Below are 19,719 nucleotides of genomic sequence, written 5' to 3' on the forward strand. Positions count from 1 at the left end.
AGAACGCAAAAAATTGTCTGACATACACACACATTCAATTACACTTTATTATCAGTTTTACATTTTTTTAAACGTTAGAAGAGTTTTTTATGCTGCTGCTTGGTTCATGGTCATCAGAGATTTTTCTTTCTTATGCATTTTGTTTGAATGAGTATATTATTTAGTAGGTATAGTAATAATGTAAGTTCCCTGGTAAATCATCTTAATCAGACTCTATTGCATTGTCCGCAGCGTGATTGTTATTTTCACATTTTTTATTTCTTTATTTCTTTTATGCTATTTGAGTGCTTCCTCTGCATGTTCTCCTTCCATACTAATACTCTTATTGTTAATATAAATTGTGTAGTTTATGGCTCAACATTGACGATACTTTTTCTCCTTCATATCTCGCACAAAATCTCCAAAGTATCGCTTCATCTTTTGACTTAAAAAAAAATGCTGCTTTTATTGATATTTTTCTTCATGATGGGTTTTTGGGGGGATCTCTTCTTTTTTTTTACCTCAATAAAATGTATTATGTTTTATTTTGTTCTATGATATATACCACGAATACTTTTTTTTGCTTCCACTACAGATAAAATTTTTAAAGTATAGTATTTTTTGTTTTTAGTTTTTTTTTTTCTTTTAAAATATTGCACATTAAATTAAGCAGTGTTGTGTTTCACTTCACTTTTTTCTCATACCAAAGAGTTCTTTCTGTAGAAAAATTATCTTTTATTCTTATCATAAAAAAGTGGAAAATTGTACTTTTGGGGAAAATTACGCACGAATGTGTTTTTTTTTCTATGATTGAGAAATGATTTTTCATTACAGAAAAAATTGTAATTTTTAACCCTTTAAGGGCCATTGAAGGACTACTATTTCGTTTGATTTCTGTATTTAGAAATTTTTTATACGTGTCCCATGCATTGGATTTATGTAGAAGACGCTAAAGAAGATAAAAATCTAAAGATGTGCCAATTTTCAACAAAAATCCTTGAAAAAGTTCTTAAATTCTTTCTTTAATCGAATTCATTTAACTTTTAAGAAAATTAATTTTCTTAAAGTCATTTTTAAGCTGAAAAGGTCAATTTTTAAATCCAGAAGGGAACCAGAAACACTAAGCTTTGAACAATCTATTGAATTTAAATTAGATAGAAACTTGATTTGGTTTTATTTCCTGTTTACATCTATAAATCTTCACTGGATCTAAAAGATCCCACAGATCCAGATTTTTTCCAAGAAAAAATGTGAAAAGACGAATTTTTTAAGGTTTTTCAGACTCTGAGGTTTATGAGGTTTCAGTCTCGACTTTATGCTTTTAAATTTTTTTAAAGGAAACGTAGACTTAAGACCTAGATCTGAAAATGCTGTATCTTTAATAAAAGTTCTGGTTTATTTAAAACAAAGAAACTTCATTCAATTCTCTTAATAAACTAAATTGGAATCTAAAGTTTAATTAAGTTATCAGTTTTAACTGAAACAAGGTCACAAAAAGCTCATCAAAAACTAATATTTTTGTAAGAAAAAATTATTTCTCAATTCATTGAAAAATTTTCTCAATTTTATTATTCGATTTCCTCATTTTTTCTTCATGAGTATCTTCACCCCTTTTAAGAAGAAATATCAAGTTTAAAATTAAAAATTCATTAGTCTTTGAGTAAGAGAAGAAATATAGGAATACTTTTTTTTTTGTATTGTTAAGAATAGTTATATAGAGAAGAAAGTAAATAGAATACTTTATTACATAATATAAAAAAAAATTAATCTCTCAAAAAACTGATAAAAAAGTCAGTCAAATTTACAAGAAAAGTTCCTAAAAAAATCACGAGTAAAATAAATTCATATAGAAAACAAATTAATGTACGTGTTTTGCGCTAACACATCAATGTAGGTTTTTTTTTCATTTGCTTCCTAGTTGATTAGTAGACGTTTAAGTATATCATGTGTGATCTGCATTGTGTGGTGTAAATAATTCGTTGCATTACATTCATTGCATGATTTCTATCATCTAATTTTTCATTACTTCTTTTTAGTGATATAATTAGTACGTCCTACGTAGTAGTTTAATAAGTTTTTTTCTTCTTATTTTCATTTTGACTAAATCGATAATAGTAGGTATGTAGGTATGTTTCTTTTTTCTCATTATAGATATTCCCACCCTAGCATTTTCTTAATTTTTCATGCACATCTGCGCCTCATTCAAAATTTTATCGCTAAAATTACTTTTTTTTTATATTTAAAAAAAAGTTACTACACCTAATCAACAAAATAAAGAGTATAGTTTGTCAAACTAACTAACAAATTTCACCAATTCTACGAATAATTCTCATCTAACATGTATAATTTCCGCTACACTGATATCTTTTTTTTCCCTTCCTCTTCCTCTTTGCCAATTTAATTAATAAATTATCTTTTTCATTTTATATTTCATTAAACTAACGTAATAAAAATAGTTTTTTTTCTATAATCTTTCTCATGTACTTAATATGTTGTAGCACTATATAGTTTTTTGTTGTTTTTTTTTTCTTCTTAAAAAGATTCTTACGCAAAGAGAGACAACTAAATCCCTTCCCGCACTTTTTTCTTTAATTAATTAATTAATAAATAAAATTTTATTTGTTGCAAAATATTCACCTTTTGCACGTTCTCTTGCCCTCGCGTGGCTTTATGTTTTCTGATATTTGCCACATAGCATCTTCATCTAGGTAGTTTTCGAAATTATCGAAAAATCCAATTATGTGTTCCTTCTTTTTGAACGGATAGGAGCTGAAAAGATTTTTTTAAATAGAAATAAAATTAGATTTTTTAATAAAAATAAATTGAAAAAAAAAGTTTGTCTTTTACCTTTTCTTAAATCGCTTCATGTTGACAACAATATTGTACTGTTGCCATCTTTTCGAGAAATTTATGATGCCCTCACTGAGATAGTCTTGGTTCCCAATGTGGACAAATGTTAAGTCTTGCAGGACCAACCCACTGAAATAAAAAGAAATATTTTTTTTTATTAGAAATAAGATTTTTTAACGAATTAAAAAAAATCTTAATGAAAAATTTTTCAATTTTTCAGCAAAAATATCGATTGTTGAAAAAAAAAAGACTTCTTTTCCGACTATTTGGCCCTTATTTAGCGACAGAGACCCATGAAATCTTTGAGTTTTGTACTGAAATTTCAAGACTTCAAGCCCAATTTCAAGGGTTTCTTGGTCGCTGAATAAGGCATATTATTTAAATTATAGATCTGATATTTTCTTTTGGCTCTAAAGTTAGGACTTGAAATTTACTTCATAAACTAAAGTTTTAGAAATGAAACCTTTTTCTTAACATAGGTAGTTTAAAATCAATTTAGAAAAATTAAAACTTAACAAACACTTGGACATTTTTTTTTAGTTTTAAAAAATAATTAAAAATCCTTAAGCTAGTTTTCTGTAGACTCAAACTAAAAATTTAAATCATCAAACATCTAATCAGGTCTTCAAATTTTAATTGGATTGTAAATTAAAATACAGATCCTAAAGTATTTTTTCAACAATAAAATATTCCAATTATGTGAACATTTGAAAATTTAGATTTAGATTTTTTTCAGGTCTAGAAATAAAAAAATCTCAGACCTCTAAATTTTTTTCAGGCTAATATCTAAAAGTTCTAAGCTCAAGTTTTCTATAAACTTAACTTAAAATTTGATTTATAATTTAATAAACTGTTTAAATTCTAACAATAATTTCTTTTTTAAGGTCTTAAAAACTAAAACTGAAATCTTTAAACTCTTTTACAATCCCACAAAATAAATCTATTCCCGAAATTTTCTTCAAAGACAAATAATAAAATTTAGATCTAAAAAACTTTCCTTCAGATTTAAAAATAAAATTTCAGACCCTCAAATTCTCTTCAGTGTGTTGAATTTAATCTTTCCGTAAACAAAGAGCGATGTAAATCAACACTGCTCATGCCAATTGTTGCAAAGATCGCTGACCGATTGAGAAATTAAATTGAGTAATGATCATTATTCAACAACATTGTAAGTTATCTAATTAGGAATCACGTTTTGATTAGCATAATTCATTCACTTTAAATTGTGAGACATCATCAATCTCTGCCCCTAGGAATTTGCAGAGAGAAATTCTTCATTTTTTTTTCTTTGTGTGTGAAGATCTTTGAAAAGTGATTGGAAAAAAAATTTGTAGAACATGAAATTTGACTTACATGTAGGGAATGCAGGGTGGTGTTGTTTCAGCCAGAGCTAGGCGATAGGCTCGAAAGCTAGAGCTGGGATCTATAAGGGCACAGTAGTCTTTGAGACTGTCTGTAATTGTCTTTTGCCATTCCAGTCTGTTTAAAAAGAAAATCATTAAGAAATGCGTCAAGAAATGTATTTTTTTTTAAAGAATTTTAAAAGTATTTTTAAGGAATTATACCTTCTAATGAGGGCAGAATCGAGTGCAGATAGCAGAGCAAGGTAGGAATTGAAATTCTTAATCTTCCGCAAATGCTTCATGATCTTTATGAATTTAATCACATAGCGTTCGCGTTCTTTGGCATCTTCCTGCTTGAGGATCTGTGATCGTGCCCAGTAGGACATTTTATTGAAGTGCTCCGTGAAGCGTGTTAAATTCGGCGATCTCTCCTCGCACTGCTCCTGCGCCCAAATCAGAACTTCCGGAATTTCAATCTTTTTGAATAATTCCGAATCGAGGAGGGTCATTTGCTCAGCAATTTCCACGGACTTTAGATCAAGCAATGTGGGGGGATTTGTCGTGACAGCCCGTGACGAGAGTGTGGAGTAGTAGGGAGACCATTTGTGTTGCTTATACATCATAACTTTCTCCAATATCTTCACCCGCAGCAATTTTGCCATTGTCAAGTTCCCATTGCAGATCAATTGATGGGCAAAATCCACCAATAAATTCAGACAGTACTCCTCAATGTCGGGAATTCTGCGTGAGAAAAAACGATTAGTTTTGCAATATATACAGAAATTTCTCATATACAAATGGTTAAATAAAATATCTTTTTTTTCTTGCTCTTGTACATTGCAAAATATAAAATATACTCACGTCAAGTCATTAACAACACGAAAGAGCAGAGAGAAAGATTCTTTGGCGGCTCTTTGCTTCTGATCACCGATTTGGCAACTGAACACGTTATAGCGATAAGTTAGCTTCTCAATTAACTGCAGGGGTGTCATGAAGGTACGGAAAGTTGTGAGAAAAGCTTCTCCGTATGCTGGAAAGAAATGTATTTCAATTGCATTTAGAATATTGAAATAAAAGCTCCCGAAAATTGCCTTCTTCTTTTTTCTTTGAAAGTAATAAATCACCACACAAGCAGAACGTTACACTTGCATGATTTTTAAACTGAAAGCACTCTTACCATTCTCTTGGCTTCATCTGAGTCTTATTTATGCATTTTTTTTTTCAAAAGCAAAAAAGCAAGAGAGAACATTCATTATTTCTTCATTCGTTTTTCTTTCACAAAAAAATCAACAATAATTGCAAATTTGTATTGCATTGAGAAAATGCAAAGAACTCTTTAGGAAAATAAAAACTTTTGAGACATTTTGAGGTCAACGATATATTATGTGTAAAGTACTAACCATTCTCAAAGTTCTTCTCAACTTTCGTTGCATGAATGATGAGGGCATCCAAGTGTCCACCTTTGACATCAGGTCCATCCTCACCCTCCTTCTTAAACACCAAATACTGCGATATACTCATCTCCTCAATTAGATCCAGTGGTAGACTAGTATTTGAGCTCATGCTCGCCTAATTTGCAAAAGAAGAAAAAAAAACGAAAGAAAAAACTTTAGATGGTGGCTCCACATGAAAGGGAATTGTATGAAGAGATTGTTTGGAATAATTTATTGGTTTTTCATTCTTCACACCTTTTTTATAACGTTTTCTCAAGTGAAAGAATTATATTGTTTGTGTGCCTCCGGGGAATTTATCTATGTGCCTCTCTTGACCATTTTGATGACTTCTTGTTTGGATTTTTTTCATGATCACCATTCAATGTTTTTTTTTTGCTAATTTATGCAGAGAGTTCAATGAAAGCTATCATTTGTGAAGCTATACTAATGAATAGCGAGTGGCAAATAATAGCTCTGCGAGGTATTATTTAATCTTTTTTTTAAAATATATATTGAGAAATATTTTTGGCATAGTATTGATATATATTCTTTTAAATTTTTATATAGATATCATATTTTAGGGGGTTTTTAACTTGTTAAAATTGAAACAATGGGGTAGATTCTGATAAAAATCTCTTCTTTTCTAACAACTTAAAAGTTCGTTGTAAGATTTTGACAGATGTAGTTTTTAAATCGTTCTGTTATTGTTCTATAAAAGACAAATAAAGAATCAATTGTTCCAGAAAATAGTCAGAAAGAACTTTAAAGAGCCCTAGAAAAGTAATTTTTTTCTTCAGAAACCCGTTTAAAGAAAGAAATAAAATATTAAAAAATAATAAGATTTTTCCCAGAATACCAAAAATCTTATAACTGATGAATTGTAAGGAAAGAAAAGAAAAGATTTGAATCAGAATCTACCCCAATGTTAAAATTGATTTATACTTTTTCTATTCTTTTTTTTTATTTTGTTTTGTCAAAAAAGTCTAGAATTTTATAACTAAGCGCCCTCATTGTAATCTAAAACTTTTTCTTCATAGTAAAAGCCTCAATAACCAGGCGTCCTTATCAATAAAATGTTTAATTTATAATTTTTTTTTTATTTTATAACAATTTTGAGCTTGAAATTCAAGGTTTGTTTATAAATATTAAACAAAATATTATTTTAAATTAAATATTTCTTGATGGAGACGCCTGGTGGTTTAAGCTTTTTCATAAAAAAGCTTTAAATGCTTATGAATTCACAGAGTTAAAATATTTATTTTTAAAATTACAGAAAAATAGAAATAGAACAAACATATAGAATAACATATAGAATAAAAATTCTTATATGTTTAGTTAGTTTTATCGTCTCTTAAACACCCCTTAAAATATTAAACGTGTTATTGAAAATTAATAAATTATGTGCCCCTTTTATTTTATTGCTCTCAATAACAAACAGATTTTGTTAAATTATTACCCAATTTTCGTTTTTTATGTATTTTCACAAAGAAATAATAATAAATTTAAAAAAAAAATATTTTTTAAATTATATTTAAAAAAAAATATTTTTTTTAAATTTTGTCTTCCATGAAATCTTTTTAAAAATAAATAATAAAAGTTGTCATAATCTGTAAAAAAATAAAACTAGTCGCAAAATAATTTGGAAAGTTAAAACTAATCAACAAAATTAACTAAAACAACATTCAAAGAAAAAAGTTTCTTTTCTTTTTGCAGCAAGTTTAAAAAAATATTTGGCAACAAATACTGTAAAAAAAAATGTTTAGGACTGATTTGTTGGATGAAAGTGCGAGTTTCCTTCATTTAACTCAAGCAAAGTATAAAGTAAATATCGAGTTTGCATTTCAATGAAAATTTTGAATAATTTCTCATGCAAACACCAAAGACAGGCATACACACACAATGAGTTAGTTGTCTCTCCTCTGTGGCAAACTCTTTGGCCAAAGGTTGAGACACCCAACTCGTGTGGATCACGCTCTGATCTTTCGTAACGAGTAAAAAGGCAGCAATCAATTGACATCTTCTCTGCAAATTTATAATTTCTTGTTGTTGTATCTCGCTGTGCCTTGAGGCAATTCCATATCACATTAGTTACGTAAATAACTCATGGGAAATGATTGGATTATGTTGAGGTCTCTCTCAGAGCTTTCACTGCAATTTTTGTCGCCAAAAGGGCCAAGGCGTGAGCTTTCTCTCTCTCTTTTAATTTTTGTTGAGTTAATCAGTTTTTATATGGGAGGCACTTGAGGAGAAAAAAAAGAGTTTAGCTTACCTTCTTCTTGTGCTGATCCCTCCGCAGGACAACTTCCTCGTCCGATGCCTCCTCGTTGGTGCGTGTCTGATTACTGAGCGTCTCGGCGGAATGAGTCTTATCGCTACTGTTTGTGTTCTCATTGAAATTGAATAGTCGCGGTGAAGTGGCGTCTTTCTGATCGTTCACTTTCACTTCTGGACAATTGAAATTCGCGTGGTGTGTCGCCGACAGCGGTGGCGACAGTGGCGATGGTGTCTTCAGTGACTTGCTCCCTGGCGAAAGCTGCTGCTGGCTCCCACCTCCTGCACCGCCGCTGCACACGACGGACGGTGTTGAAATGGAGGGCTTCTGCTGTCGCGCCCCACTCACGACACGCGGACTCTGTGGCGGTGTGTCACTACCAATGGACACCTTACTACTCATCTTTGACTGCTTTGGCGGCAGTGCCGGTGGCTTCTCCTCCACCACCGTCTCCGTCCTCGCAATCACCGTAGCTGAGGACATCGTCGTGACCATCGAATGATTGCTCCCAGCAGTCAATGCTTGAGTTTGCATGCTTACGTGATTAATTGATGGCATCATGCTAAACAAGGAGACGAGCACAAAGTTGAGAATTTATTAATGTCTCGCGCATAGTTTGATTCGTATATAAGAGCAAGGAGGTCAAATCTTTCGTGCCATTGTTGTGACAAACGTGCGCCACATTTTCCTTCTTTTTGCAAATAAATTGGTGCGCAATTTTACGTCTTTTTTTTTGTTTAGAAAATACAACGCATGGATTTTCCTCTCAATGCCGGAGGTTGTTTTCATAGAAAGGGGGGCGGGTATTGTGTGCAAAAATGCAATAAAAGATTTATTGGTTGCACCACGTGGAGGAAGAAATTGTGCGGCAGAGTTTTAGAGGTTGTAGATAAACTCGTAAAAGATAAAAATGATTTGATTTGTTGCCTCATCTCCATCAATTTTGGGGCTATTGTGTTTAAAGAAAATTGTTCTATTCATTTTGTATTAAATTTAGAACAAATGTGAAGGATTTCTTAATAAATTAACAAGCCTAATACGATGCTAAGAATTTATTTCTTGAAAGAAATTTCTTTTTGAAAGTAAAATTTCAAAGATTAACTTTATGTTAGAATTTCTCCGAAATGATTTTTGAGCATCCTTTGTGAAATGAAGATTATTTTTCTCTGGAAAAAATAACTAATCAAAATCCATTTGAAAAAAACTCCTTAACTCTGTTTGCCCACGACAAAAATTCAAACAATTCGCACGTACGGAGATATTTTTTGTTCTTCATTCGAGAGGTGATTGAAAATTAAATCAAATTTATTGTTTTACCTGACAGAACGTTCTTGAAGATTGGCACCTCGAATTCCATTCCCACATATTTGCTGCGAGGCATGAGTGCAATTTCCAAATATCTCCATATAAGCCATAACTGAAAAGAGATTTTTCATTTATTTAGTCTCTCATTTTATGAGGAAGAAATTAAAACCATCTCAATAGAGCAATTATTTCGCTTCACTATCTCTCTAGTATTTTTTTTTCTTCAAAAAGTATCAAACTTTTGTATATTGAAGTGATTGAAGTAGATAGAAGATGTGAAGTATATAGAAAAATAAAAAAAGATCATTTCAATGCAATAATAAATAGTCAGTTTAGTGTGAAAAGAATCATTATTTTTATTGTCTTTCCATTTTGCTGAAGAAGTTGAAAAAAAAGGAAGAAAATTGCAAAAATAAGCTTTTTATGCAATAAAAAGTAAATTAAATTTATCGCAAGATTTCAAGTTGAATGCGGATGAAGAGGAGTGTCTGCACAGACTGACAATGGATATGAAAGGGATTGCACGATGTTCGGTTCAAAAAGTTTTAAACTATCTGACGTTTTTTTTTTTATAAAATAGGAATGTTTTGGTCAAATTAGTTTTCTAGTTAAAAACAGAATTTTAACAAAATTTTGAGATCAGAACAGAACCTTATTAATTCATAAAGATTTATATTAATTTTTAAAATTAAATTGAATCAAAAACGAATCAACGTTTCATTTTAAATTTTACAGGTAATTTTTGATAGTAAATTAAACTTTGACAGTTGTAAATGTCACTTTCAACTGTCAACTGCCAATTTTATTTGCAATTTGCAATCAATTTCTTTTCCAGAATCAAATATCCAACAATAAAGAAAATTAAATAAAACAATGATAATATTTTTGAGTCAAATTTTAAATCAGGCCGAAAATTTTTAGTCCACCTCCATTTCTTATTTTGATTCAATAAATTTCTTTTTATTTGTGCAACAGCATTTTTCTTATGCACTTTTACAGCCCAGATAAGGATGAAATGAAGTTAGCTAATAATCACTTTAATTTATTGATAATCTCGACTGAGCAACACACTCAATTGCGATTAAATGTGATATAAGCGAAAAAGAAAGAGAAGAAATTGAGGAGCTATAGCCTCCATACCTAATGCATGTTTTCTTTTCAATTCAATCAACAATTTATTTTTATTATATTTTCATATATATAAAAAATCATCCAGACAAAACAGCAAATATTTATTTTTGATCACACATTTTGCATGCAAAGAGTGGAGGAATAACCAGAAAATAATAATCATAAATTCAATAAATTAATATTATTAAATTAAAATGCTTTAAAAAAGGTAATTTCTAATATGAGAATTATGGTTCATTATAAATTAAAAGTGCATCGCGCAAAAGAATAAATTTAAAGCTGGTAATAAAAAAACAGAGCAAAGAGAGAATTTTCACCCTGTTTTATGGGAATTTCTTGGATGCACATTAAAATGAAAAAGTTTTTCAGGGAAAGAAGAAAAGAAGAAACAATTAACATTCACGGTAAATCATCGAAGCACGTCGTCACAACATTTCTTTCAGCTGCAGCCAAAGAACGCTCTCCTCTTATTTAAAAAAAATACATTTTTTTTGTCTATGATATGCAAGCGTTTACAGCAAAAATTGATAAATTGCTTCGTGAGACAATCTCCTGTGAAACCTCCCTGCAAAACATTCTCTGTCAGGCTTCGTGAATTTCATTCACTTCCACGTCTTTGAGGTATAAGACATACTACATATAGAAAAGTTTTTAATTCCATCAATGCAGTTACTTAACCCTAACCCACAGCTCAGCATAAGAGAGTTGCTAGAAGGAGGAAAAAGCTATAATTTTACGCCACACCGTCAATCTCCCGCAGTGAGCATATCAAAATCACAAAACTAAAATCCATATAAAATTCAATTGTGCCTGCCAGACAATAGCAGAACATTGCACATAATCGAATTAAAGCTATTGAACAATTCAATTGATAATTTTTGATTTTTCAATTAACTCTACATATAGGAAGAAATATTTCTCAAGAATTCTCAAAAAAAAAAATGAGTAGAATCTCATTTGGTAAGTTCTGTTATTTTCACTTTAATCCCATCTCATGCTAATTCTTAGGCGAGATAATCACCAAGAATTGCTGAAAGGTTCAAACCATCGTTATTCAATTGAAAATTCCTCGCATGCTCACAAAAAGAATATAATTTTACGGTAAGACTGAATGTGTGGAATCCCTAATGACTTAAAACGATACACACAGTAGATTAGATCGAGGGCAGAAGATATAGATTTAATCTTGCTTAAGACGATTAAAGTTCTTACACTGGGAGAATTTTTAATTTTTTGGAAAACAAAACAGTTTAAGTTGCACTGTAAAGAAAAGTATAGGCAAAGTGGTAAACTTTTTGTAGTAAACTTGGTAATTTGGGTAAGGAACTTGAGAACAGAAAAATAATTCAAGGAACATTATTCCAGAGCTCAAATAAGAGTGTAAAAGACCAAAAGAAGAGTTCGAAGAACAAAGCATGAGTAGAAATATTTTTTAATCTTTTTTCTTGATAATTATGGCAAAAAACGCATAAAAATGAAATTTGAGGTTATGTTCTTTGAATGCCTTTGAGTAATTAAATTTGCTGCAAAAATTTGGTTAATGCTTTAACAAAAAATTACAAATAAAATACGAATGGAAAATTTCAATGTTAATTCATTAACTCCATTAACTTGATTGCTCATTTTCAATTTTCTTAAAAATTTTCTAAATCACAATTTTTCAATATGGCGTAGATGGCGTCTTTATTTAAAATGAATATTAATATAGCATTATTCTTTAAAATTACAATAGTTTATTGCTTTTTTGCCAAGACTTCATCAGCTGAAAGATTGAAAGTTTTCCAAAAAAATAGTTTTAACCAATTTCTACCACACTTTACCAACTTTTCATAATTTTTTTTAACTGTGCATTTGAAATAAATTATTTCTACTAATTTATCACGATTAAATCTCAACAAATAACTCCCGCAAAACTAATTTTTGAAGCAATAATCTTTTGCGGAAGGAGGGTTAAGTAATCCACATGGAGGTCACAGAAGAAGGAGAGATCCATTATAATGGCAATCAAAATTAAGAAATAAAAAGCATCTAAAGCCACTTCTTCACTATTTTCCAGAAATAAAATTTAAAATAAAGATCTTCATCACGTTTTGTGATGGGCCTCGGTGAGAGGCAAAATAAAAAGAACAAATTATGCTGATTTGTGCGTGTTCTGTAGAGAGTGAATTTTTTTTTGGTGATTCTCACTTTTTTTGATCACTTCTACAACTCACCTGAATACGCCACACTTTGAAACACTTTACGAAGGGGGAGTACACAATAAGAAAAGTTATGAATTAGAAAAAGGAAGGTAAACAGATAAATTACTCTCGATTTTTTTTCTTCTTGAAAAATAAATAAAATAATCCACACAACAGATAAACTATTTCTTTTCTTAAAATTATTATTCCTTTGAAAAGATTTTTTTTTGAATTATTTTTCTCCTACAGAGAAGACAGCCAAAGAACTCACTATTAGAGGGAAAATATTAATTTTATTTTGGCTATCTTCTCTGGGATTAACCGAGTAATGTATTTAATAAACAAATATAGAGGAAAACAGAGAGAAACACCAAATAAATATCCGTATAAGGAAACAGGATGTAAAAACAATTATTAAATTTTCTCTCAAAATCCTTTCCTCCCACACCAAAAAGGGAAAAAAATCCGCACATCAAAAATGAATTTAAAATGAAAGTCCGCGGTACAAAGAGAAAGAAAACTCACTGTGCTTCTTCTTCATAGGAAGCGGAGGTGGCTTCTCGTCTTGCGTCTCGGCGTCTGGTTCGTGGTGCAATTGCTGCTGATGGTACTTCTGCAACTGCCGAGGTTCGAAAACACTCTGGTGCTTCATCGAAGTGGCTGCAAAGGCCGCCGTACTCTGGTGATGGTGTTGAGATGATGTGAACACTGCTGCTGTACTTGTGGTTGATGTGAATTGATGCCTGAAAATACACACCGAAAGAGCAGAAATGAGGGGAAAAAATCTCGATAAATATTCAAATGGAATCAATTCATTGGATATGTACAAAATTATGCAGCGAATATCTCGATAGACACCATAGTGATCTACATGTGAGATTTATGAGTGGAAAGGTTCATAAGTTTTTGGCCCTATTTGAAGAAAATTATCATTTTTAACGTTTTAAGAAAATAAATAAATTAATTAAATCTTTTTAATTAAATTTTAAAATTTTGTTTGAATTTTTGGCCTGAAAATATTTCTTTTGCTTTCTAAACAAAATTATCGGAAATATCTGAGCTTCCAGAGAGCTTAAACATTATATTCATCCGTTTTGTAGAATAAATTAATCAGAGAAATTCTTTTAATTAATTTAATCTTTAAAAAAAAAGCTGTAAAAAAACTTTACAACAAATAATAAACTTATATTGAAAGCCTACCTCAATGTTTTTCTCACTAAACTACCTACAAATTGTTAAAATAACTATTCTTCCACAATTTTATTAGTAAACTCTTCATCTTGTTGGTGCAGTTGTCTAAACTTTTTCTTTTCTTCGAGAATAAGCCCATCAAACATCTTTTCTTCAATTTTCGTTCTTCAAAAGTATCCAAATAAAATAATCAGAATAATTATTTCACAGCATTATTGGTTTTAGTTAAAACATAGAGCCAAAAACTTTTAAACCACCTCCCCGTTGCGCAAAAAAACATTTGAAATATGCTCTCAACCACTCTCAACGACCACAATCAATGGGGCTTCGTGTTCTCCACATTCATCTCAACTTTGCATCAAATTGAAAATTAATTGAGAGATATTTTTATTTAGATATTGGTTCTTGACCTCAAAATAATATGCAACAATTCCAAACTCTAATTCCAAACACATTCACTTTCTTCGTGAGTCGCGACAAGCGCGCTAAAAGAAAAAAACAGTGATCAAGGTGATATCGCGCATAGAATAAGAATAAATCATCTCACACGAAATAAATCAGTGCGAAAAGTAGAGGAGATACGAGGTGAAAAACATGGAGTAAAAAATTTGAATTAATTCAGTACATTAAGTAGTACAAAAAGTCAGACAAAGAGTCTCATTTGTTGCTTTTAATTAGCGCTTTTGCTGCTGTGGATTTGTTGTGTTTACGTAATCTTTCGGAAGAGCACATAGTTTTACAAATTACCTCACACAATTATTTATTTAATGCAAAATGCAATGATTAAATTCACATGTAAAAAATTAACTAATAATACTAATAAGTTCGCATGGATTTTGTGGAGAAAAAATAAATATATTTAAAAGAAAATTTTCTTTTAAAAAGCTCTGAAAGAAATTCAAGAATAAACTTACTTGGGCCCTTGTGATTCAATTCCTGTTCCCGGCATATTATCGTATACTGATTTGAGGCGATCAAAGCGGTTCTGGGTGCTCCTTCGTGTCTTCTGCGGCAATTCCGGGGGTTGCTCATCCTCTGGGTCGCAGGACATCTCCGATAGTGCTGCACTATCCACACTATCTGTCTTACACATAAAACTATGCTGCTCGAATTTATTGAACACATTCTGCGTGAAAATCTGCTCCGACACGCATTCCCCACCAATTAGCTCTTGCTCCGCTGAGTGCGTGCGTGAATTGCGTGTCACGACATATGATTGTGCCGTTCGTCGTACAGCTGATGGTGGGTAGTCGTCTGCCCCCGTGATGGAAAGCGTTGGCACATTTTCCTCAAATTCCCGACATGGTGATGACGAGGAGGCACTATTGGTGGCCCTCGCCATTTGGTCCATCTCCAGCAATGGCTCCAGGATATCATCTTCACGACTCTGATTGAGAGCTGAATCGAGGGAACCCGCACTGGCACTCAGGAGACTAGAATTATCCTCAGGGGATTTGGAGCGCCATGAGCTACGCTCATTTGTTGTTGTGGGTAGCGTGAGATCAGATGCTGTGTCCGAATCCACGAGCCCTCGCTGCTTTGGCTTTGGTGGCAGCGGTGGTGGATCTGAGATACGACCCGGAAGTGGTGGCTTTGGTGGGGGACTCGTGTCACGTAGAATGCTCTCTGTACTGTGCGATGAACGCACACTGCGGGTGGATTGTTGCTCCAGGATATCTCGCTCACGTGGCGTGAGTGGGATGTCGGGCAGCGATGTCCTCTGACTGGCCACATCAATCATTGGACGCTGTAGTGTGTTTGAGGATGTACGCACAGCTGCTGGCTGAGATGATGAACTCATGCGATCCGTTAGCTTGGCATTTGAGACTTGAAGGAGATTTTCGAGAGCAGCATCCACGAGCGCTGTGACCTCCTGAACATTCTCCGGTTCAATGGCAGCGCACGTTTGATCATTCTCCGCAAGGAGGACTTCATCACAGAGCTTTATCAGGCGCCCCAGGGACGCATACATCTGTGTCTTTGCCGAGATGAGTGCATTGCTCTGCTCATTGAGCCCATAGGCCTGCAGTGCAATGTGAACATTGGCAATGGACTCCAGCACCACCGTTCCATTCCCCGGAAGCATCTCCAGCTTCTTCTTCGATATCACATCCTTAAAGTGCTTCAGGGAATTCTTCACCTGCCGCACGTGATAGTTGAGATCGTGCGCCGGCTTCATTGGTTCATCCACATAACCCTTTGAGGTTTTATTCCTCGGACTACTCGGCGAGGAAGTCCTACACACAAGCACCAAAGAAAAGAACGATTTATCAATTTATTTTAAAAAAAAAAATTTTTCAAGATTTTCTCACCTCGTCATTGTATTTGTCGGCGTACGGATTTGGGAGATCTTCTCCAGGAAGTCATCCTTGAATGACCTCGCCCGACGTGCCAGCTTTGTCCCACGCAAGCTCCCTTTGTGCCCTGACGAACCAATCCCTGGATGCATCGCGACGGCGAAATGGATGCGAGAGACGGCAAAGCAAACAAAATTCCATCAATGATCAGCGGTGAGGATATTTTTGGAAGCATCTCTCGCGCGCACAAGAGCCGCTCACGCGAGTCAGCTCTTGTGTGGTGAGAGAGGAAAGCCATGAACACAGTGAGATGGAAAGTTTAGAGTTCGCACTCATCCCTCCCATATTAATATCACGCGTGGGAAATTTTTTTTAAGTGATAAAGAATGGAATTTCTACTTTAAAAAATTCGAATTATCGCATTAAAGATTATTTGGACACTTGTCCTACATTTTCGTTCATTTGGGATTTTTTTACAATCAAGATTTTTTCTTTTACTTTTTTTTTTAATTCTTCTGTGTTAAAAATGATAAGGAAGTTTGGAAGATTTTAAAAGAAATATTTTATAAAATATAAATAGGAAATAAATTGAGAAGTAAGAAGGGGCTTTCAGGCTGCACTTGTTAACCTTTTAAGGTCTGCGATCAATTTAGCGAACTGATTCAACTAAAAATTATTTTTGGGAGTTCCTTGTATGACCCAATGGACCTGAACGGCTTAAGTGGTCATTGTTGCGAATAAAAAATGCATTCATCTTATTAATTTATTTACTTCCCCTTATAAAAAATTTAATAATTTTATTAAATCAATTAAACATTAAAATAAGTTAAAAATAATTAAATTTAGGCATTGATTACGATTTCAAAAAATATTAATCGCCATAACATTGATTAAAATTATATTTTTTTTAATTCAAAATACAACAAAAATTAATTGATTAAAAATTTAAAAAAATATACCTATATTTTTCAATTAGTTGATGATAATTTATTTTATTGTTTATTCTTTAGTTTTGCACCAATTTATTTTAATTCTTTAAGTTAAATAATTTTTTTGTTATTTTCATTATATTTATCTGTTTTTGAAAAATTTGTGGTGGGAGTTCTTTTCTATTTTAACGTAATTAAAAAATTATTTATAATTTAAAAATATATTTTTTAATAATTTGCTTTTATGAATGGATTATTTTCTAGCGCGTAAAAAATCACTGCGAGATACCTAATTGTCCTTTTCTACCCCATCATCCCCTATCAACCAAATGCCCTTTAAATATCCTAAAATATTAATGAGCGATGAAGAAGATGAAAAATTTGAAGGCAAATTTTCTTTAAGACATTTCTCCAAAAATAAAAAAATATGTCATTTTTTTTAATAAGAAAGTCTTCAGTATTATTTTGAGAATTTTTAATTATGGAAAAAAAATAAAATCATAAAGCTCACATTTGGATTAATTTAGAAGCCCCTTTCAGTATTTATTTTGTGAGTCAGAAATTCTGCCCAATTGCTTAAAGAAGTGTGAAAAGAAATTGGCACAAAATCAATTTGGGATTTTTTTTTGTATCTGAGCGTAAAGTCCCAGACGATTTGCAAACTCTTTTTTTTTCTTCACACTTCTTTCGCACTCTGGTCCACAACTCCACGACAAATCGCTCCCGGAAAGCAATAAAAAAACGGCCGAAATTGCGAGCAATAAAAGTGGCGCGGGTCGAGAATTGAATGTCAAGCTCGGAGCAATTGCGGGGCGCGTCTGTAGATGAAATCTAAGTATAGCCTTGGAATTAATTGTGGAGGATTCATGGCACAATGCGCGCTAGGTGCGAACTCCACTAGCAGTGGTGGTCCACACATGAGTCAATGGGTGACGTCACTGGCGGTGGATCGTTTTTAGCAATATATTTGTAAATTTATATGTGAGAGGGGTCGGAAAAGCTCACAGTTTTTCGGGTTATTTTTGCAAACAGGCAGTGGGGGGTTGGCAGATGAGCTTTTCGTCAAGAAGAAAATTTGTGATCTGCCTGGTGGGATGCACCAGAGTGTACAATTCTGGGCGAATATTAGTTTCTTCCTGCTGCTTGACACACACGCACTTGGTCAGCAGGATACACAAATCGCCAGAAAACTTACGAATTTTCAGGAGCTTCACACGCTCCCTGAATGGTTGGCTAACAAAATCATAGGATGATCTCCTCCACTGCTCATTCCGTGAACAAACAGCCAGGAAATTCTCATCAAATTCAGGCATCTCACAAAAGTCAATTTTGGATGATTCCCAATTTCGGCGACACCGTCAAGTCGCAAATGACCCAGCCCACCCAAAACGGGCTCACCCCCGGGCCCGTGGTAGCACAGCACTGTTGCTCCCTGTTGCCCCAGCACCCCAAAAAATCCCCTTTTTGGCCACAGAATCCACCCCAAAAGGAGAATTATATGGCTATTTTTGGTGTTGAAGAAAAGTTGTCAAAAAAAATCCTCACCCTCACTCCCAAAATTTCCATGCACTTTCCCCAGCTTACCATTCTCTATTTTATTGCTGTTTTGTGTTATGGACATTGCCCACAGCGTGAGGAACACTTATCACTACACTAATTCACTATTTTTGCCCTTATCATGCACTTTTTTCGCAAAAACAAATATTACTAAATTATATACACACATATATAGGTAATCCCAAGTTTTCTCGTGAGCTGCGAAAATTTCTCGTCGTTTTTCCCGCGTGGTCTCGTGCTAAAAATCTCACGAAAATTCGCATAAAGTCGTTATGTCGAGATATGTTGAATTTCAAATAAATCCCGGGCGGGAAAACGTTTTTATGCTCACCGAGCTTTTGGAAGCTTTTTAAATATGATTATGTATTACCGGGTACAGATGGCGGTAGTTGTTAAAAGCGCGGGAATTTAAACATATATGCTAGAGAAAGAAAAGTTTTTGATGAAATTCAAGATGGCTGCCTAAAATGTTCTGAAATCTTTCAATCTAAGCATAAAGATTCTTTATATTTCTTAATAATTTTACAATGTGTGATTTAGCTTTCATTTATTAATCATAAAAAGTCATTTTCCAGGAAAGACGCTTCATCCACACTTTAGCACTTTCTACGCCATCTTGAATTTTTTTAATTTTATCATCTGATCGTGAATTTGTTTGTTATTAAATTTAAAAACAATTAGGGATAGAAGAATAATACAATTTTCTTTGAATATTTTTTCAGAAGATTAAAAAGTAAATTCCTTCGTTAAGAAGTTTATTCGTTTAAGAGCTTAATGTCTTTAATGAAATTTAGGAAATATAGTTAAGAGCTACTTACGATTTTTAAAAGATCTTAAAAAATTAATGCAATTAATTGAATTGAATCAAACAATATTTTCCGTTTGTTGATTGAATTTTCAATAATATCTTAAAGATCTCAAAATGAATAATCTCCTTTATCCTAATTAATATTTAGTGAAATAATAAATTAAAATATTTTCTTTAAAAATGAAGATGGATCTTTAATCACCCCTATTTTTTTTTAATAAACTGACTTATATTTCAAATTCATTTTCCACAAATTCTGCCATAAAATATGAATTCAAAAATTAATTTGTATTTCCTCCCCTAATATTTGAAATCCTCCCCAGGCTATAACTGAGGGGATTTCCTTCCCAATCTTCCCCTTATTTCCTCATTTGGGAAGTTTGGAAGTTTGGAAGTGAGGGGTGTATGCCTATTTTTAACAGTGCACCCCTTCTGCACTTCCAT

The 19,719-nt window shown here is 32.6% G+C and overlaps 1 protein-coding gene across 5 annotated transcripts; it reads right to left on the reverse strand.

Moving 5' to 3' along the window:
- Positions 1 to 13: 13 nt before the first annotated feature.
- Positions 14 to 18,662, reverse strand: LOC129789835 (guanine nucleotide-releasing factor 2). 5 transcript variants are annotated; one of them, XM_055826899.1, is made up of 13 exons: positions 18,495 to 18,662; positions 15,997 to 16,123; positions 14,599 to 15,921; positions 13,019 to 13,236; positions 12,527 to 12,550; positions 9,195 to 9,294; positions 7,875 to 8,439; positions 5,573 to 5,741; positions 5,034 to 5,202; positions 4,395 to 4,913; positions 4,183 to 4,308; positions 2,827 to 2,958; positions 14 to 2,748 (listed from the first exon to the last, which is right to left on the reverse strand). In XM_055826899.1, exons 1-13 carry the CDS (start codon positions 18,529 to 18,531, stop codon positions 2,613 to 2,615), a joined length of 3,645 nt encoding a protein of 1,214 aa, XP_055682874.1. In that variant the 5' UTR covers positions 18,532 to 18,662; the 3' UTR covers positions 14 to 2,612. The 5 variants fall into 5 exon arrangements, with proteins under 5 accessions (XP_055682874.1, XP_055682873.1, XP_055682870.1 ...); XM_055826898.1 differs by having other exon boundaries at positions 18,456 to 18,662; XM_055826895.1 differs by lacking the exon at positions 18,495 to 18,662 and adding an exon at positions 18,106 to 18,427.
- Positions 18,663 to 19,719: the final 1,057 nt, after the last annotated feature.

This window comes from Lutzomyia longipalpis, chromosome 2 (genome assembly GCF_024334085.1).
Source record: "Lutzomyia longipalpis isolate SR_M1_2022 chromosome 2, ASM2433408v1".
In the NCBI taxonomy this organism is placed as follows: domain Eukaryota; kingdom Metazoa; phylum Arthropoda; class Insecta; order Diptera; family Psychodidae; genus Lutzomyia; species Lutzomyia longipalpis.